This window comes from Manacus vitellinus, unplaced genomic scaffold, assembly GCF_001715985.3.
Source record: "Manacus vitellinus isolate BGI_N305 unplaced genomic scaffold, ASM171598v3 scaffold_106_pilon, whole genome shotgun sequence".
Taxonomy (NCBI): domain Eukaryota; kingdom Metazoa; phylum Chordata; class Aves; order Passeriformes; family Pipridae; genus Manacus; species Manacus vitellinus.
The window spans coordinates 94,941-97,324 of record NW_021938827.1 but is presented as its reverse complement, the minus strand read 5'-3'; the positions used below and the strand labels follow the sequence as shown (position 1 = coordinate 97,324).

Here is a 2,384-nt window from a genome sequence, read left to right as displayed (position 1 = left end):
CCCCTCAGGGGCACGGGGGACCCCTGTCCCCTCACAGGGTGACTTTGCAAGGTCAGGGAGGTGACGGTGGCAGCAGGGGCTGAGACCCCCAGGGTTGGTGCTGCACCCAGGGCCGGTTCTGTGGGAAGATGGAGGACCCTCCTGTCCTGACTGGGGGGGGACAGGGCTCCCAGCAAGGAGCCAAGCCCTGGTGTGGTGCTGGGGTGAGTGGGCACAGGCAGCTGCCAGAGCCTCAGTGCCCACGGGATCACGGTGCCAGCAGTTAATGGGTGACACTGAGAGGGGAAAAATGCCACCGGGCACAAGGTCACAAGGGTACGGTCATGAGCCACCAGCCCAGGCTGGCAGGGCCAGACAAGGGGTGAACCACGGCCCCGACCCCCTCCAGGACCTGGACAGCACTTTTGGGCTGGGGATGCTGCCAGTGGGAAGCTCTCTGCTCATCCTGGCTCTTGCATCCCTGCTGGGACTGGGAAGCAGGAGATGCTGGGCTTGTGCTGCCTCAGTTCTCCTGCTCCCTGCCTGAACCTGGGTGGAGAAGCCCTGGGACAGCAAATGTGGCCCAGGCTGTGCCACACGGGCACCCGTGGTAGCCTTGTGTGCCCCGTTACCTGCCTGGGCACCGCCGGGGAGTTAATGGGAACAACCTCTCAGGAGCTGCCACTCACTGGGTAACTGTGGGTCCGCGGCAGGGGAGAGATGTCGTGAGACCCCCACGGCTGTCCCACAACTCAGGGAAGGGGAAAACTGTCTGCATACCCCAGCTGGCTTCCCCTGGGGTGGGCAGTGGGGCTGGGACGCGGTCCTGGGGCTGCCATGGGGCAAGGCAGGCGCCAGGGCTGCCAGGCCTCGTTAGCATCCCGCTGACAGACGCGTTGTGCCCCCAAGAGCCACAGCGCGCCAGCTGCCTGTCACAGCCACTCGTGTCTCCTGGCTGCCCAAACCAATTCCAGCCACGTTTGACAGGCAGCGCCAGGATATTAAACTCTGCCAAGCACCCCTGGGGGATCCCAGGGTGGGGGTGGGGGTCAGCTGCCCCGTCCCTGCCGCCCATGGGGTCCCCCCTCTCGCCACCCCAGTCTGCGGCAGCATGGACATCCGCAATGACGTCTCCCAGCTCCAGAAGCTGGAGAACTGCTCCATCATCGAGGGCAACCTGCAGATCCTGCTGATGTTCACCACGGGCGCCGAGGACTTTCGGGGGCTCAGCTTCCCTCGCCTGCTCATGATCACCGAGTACCTGCTCCTCTTCCGCGTCTACGGGCTGGAGAGCCTGCGGGACCTCTTCCCCAACCTCTCCGTCATCCGCGGCACCAACCTCTTCTTCAGCTACGCCCTGGTCATCTTCGAGATGCCGCACCTGCGGGACGTGGGGCTGCACAGCCTGGGCCACATCCTGCGCGGCTCCGTCCGCATCGAGCGCAACCAGGAGCTTTGCCACCTCTCCACCATCGACTGGGGGCTGCTGCTGCCCGACACCGGGGACAGCACCTACATCGTCGGCAACAAGCTGGCCGAGGAGTGCGCCGACGTCTGCCCGGGCATCCTGGACGTGGAGAAGCCGTGTGTGCAGACCAGCGTCAACGGGCAGCTGGATTATCGCTGCTGGACCTCCAGCTACTGCCAGAAAGGTGGGTGTCAGTGGCACAGGGCTCGGCTGTGCCGGCTGCTTTCCTGGGACGGTGATGGTTTGCACTGTGGGGTAAACTGGGAGGGCACTGGGGATGGCTGGTGGAGCCACAGGCCCTGGCACGTGGTTGTGGCTCCCCCGTGCCGTGCCATGCCGTGCCGGCAGCGTGGCGGGGTAACCGGATCCGCGCTGTATCACCCTCCGGAGGACAGGCCAGCTCCTGGCTGCCGTGTTTTCCCAGCAGCGAGGTAAATACGGGCCCCTCCTGGGCTCGTTTGCTGTAAACAGGAGACCTGGTAATAAAATCTGTACTGTAAACACAGATCCTTATCGGGGCTGCAGCCTCGGCTGTGGACCCGGCCTCGGATGCTCCGGGCAGCCGGGGCTCAGCCGGGGCTCAGCTGGGGCTCAGCTGGGGCTCAGCACAGGCTGAGCCTCCCCTCGTCCACCCATCTGTCCTGCTGTCCCTCCGTCCAGCCCCTCATCCGCCCATCCCAGCGGGTTCCTCAACCACCCATCAACCCACCTGCCTGGCTGGCCACCCACTGCTTGGCCATTTCTCCATCCATTCCTGCCTCCCTCCATCTCTGCATCCATCCCTACATCCTTCCATCCCTCCTTCGTCCCACCATCAGTGCATTCTTCACTCCCTCCCTCCTTTCACCCCTCCATTTCTGCATCCCATGATCTCTGCATCACTTCATCTCTCCATCCTTCCATCCATCCCAACACACCTCTTCCCTCCCTCCCTCCC

General features: G+C 64.3%; 1 protein-coding gene across 1 annotated transcript in view; it reads left to right on the top strand.

Moving 5' to 3' along the window:
• Positions 1-1,084: 1,084 nt before the first annotated feature.
• Positions 1,085-2,384, top strand: part of LOC115307912 (insulin receptor-related protein-like) — a 22,447-nt gene continuing 21,147 nt past the window's right edge. Inside the window, exon 1 of the mRNA XM_029964084.1 lies at positions 1,085-1,631. Coding sequence (XP_029819944.1) covers positions 1,091-1,631 — 541 coding nt within the window. The 5' untranslated portion in view covers positions 1,085-1,090. The remainder of the gene's footprint in view (positions 1,632-2,384) is intronic.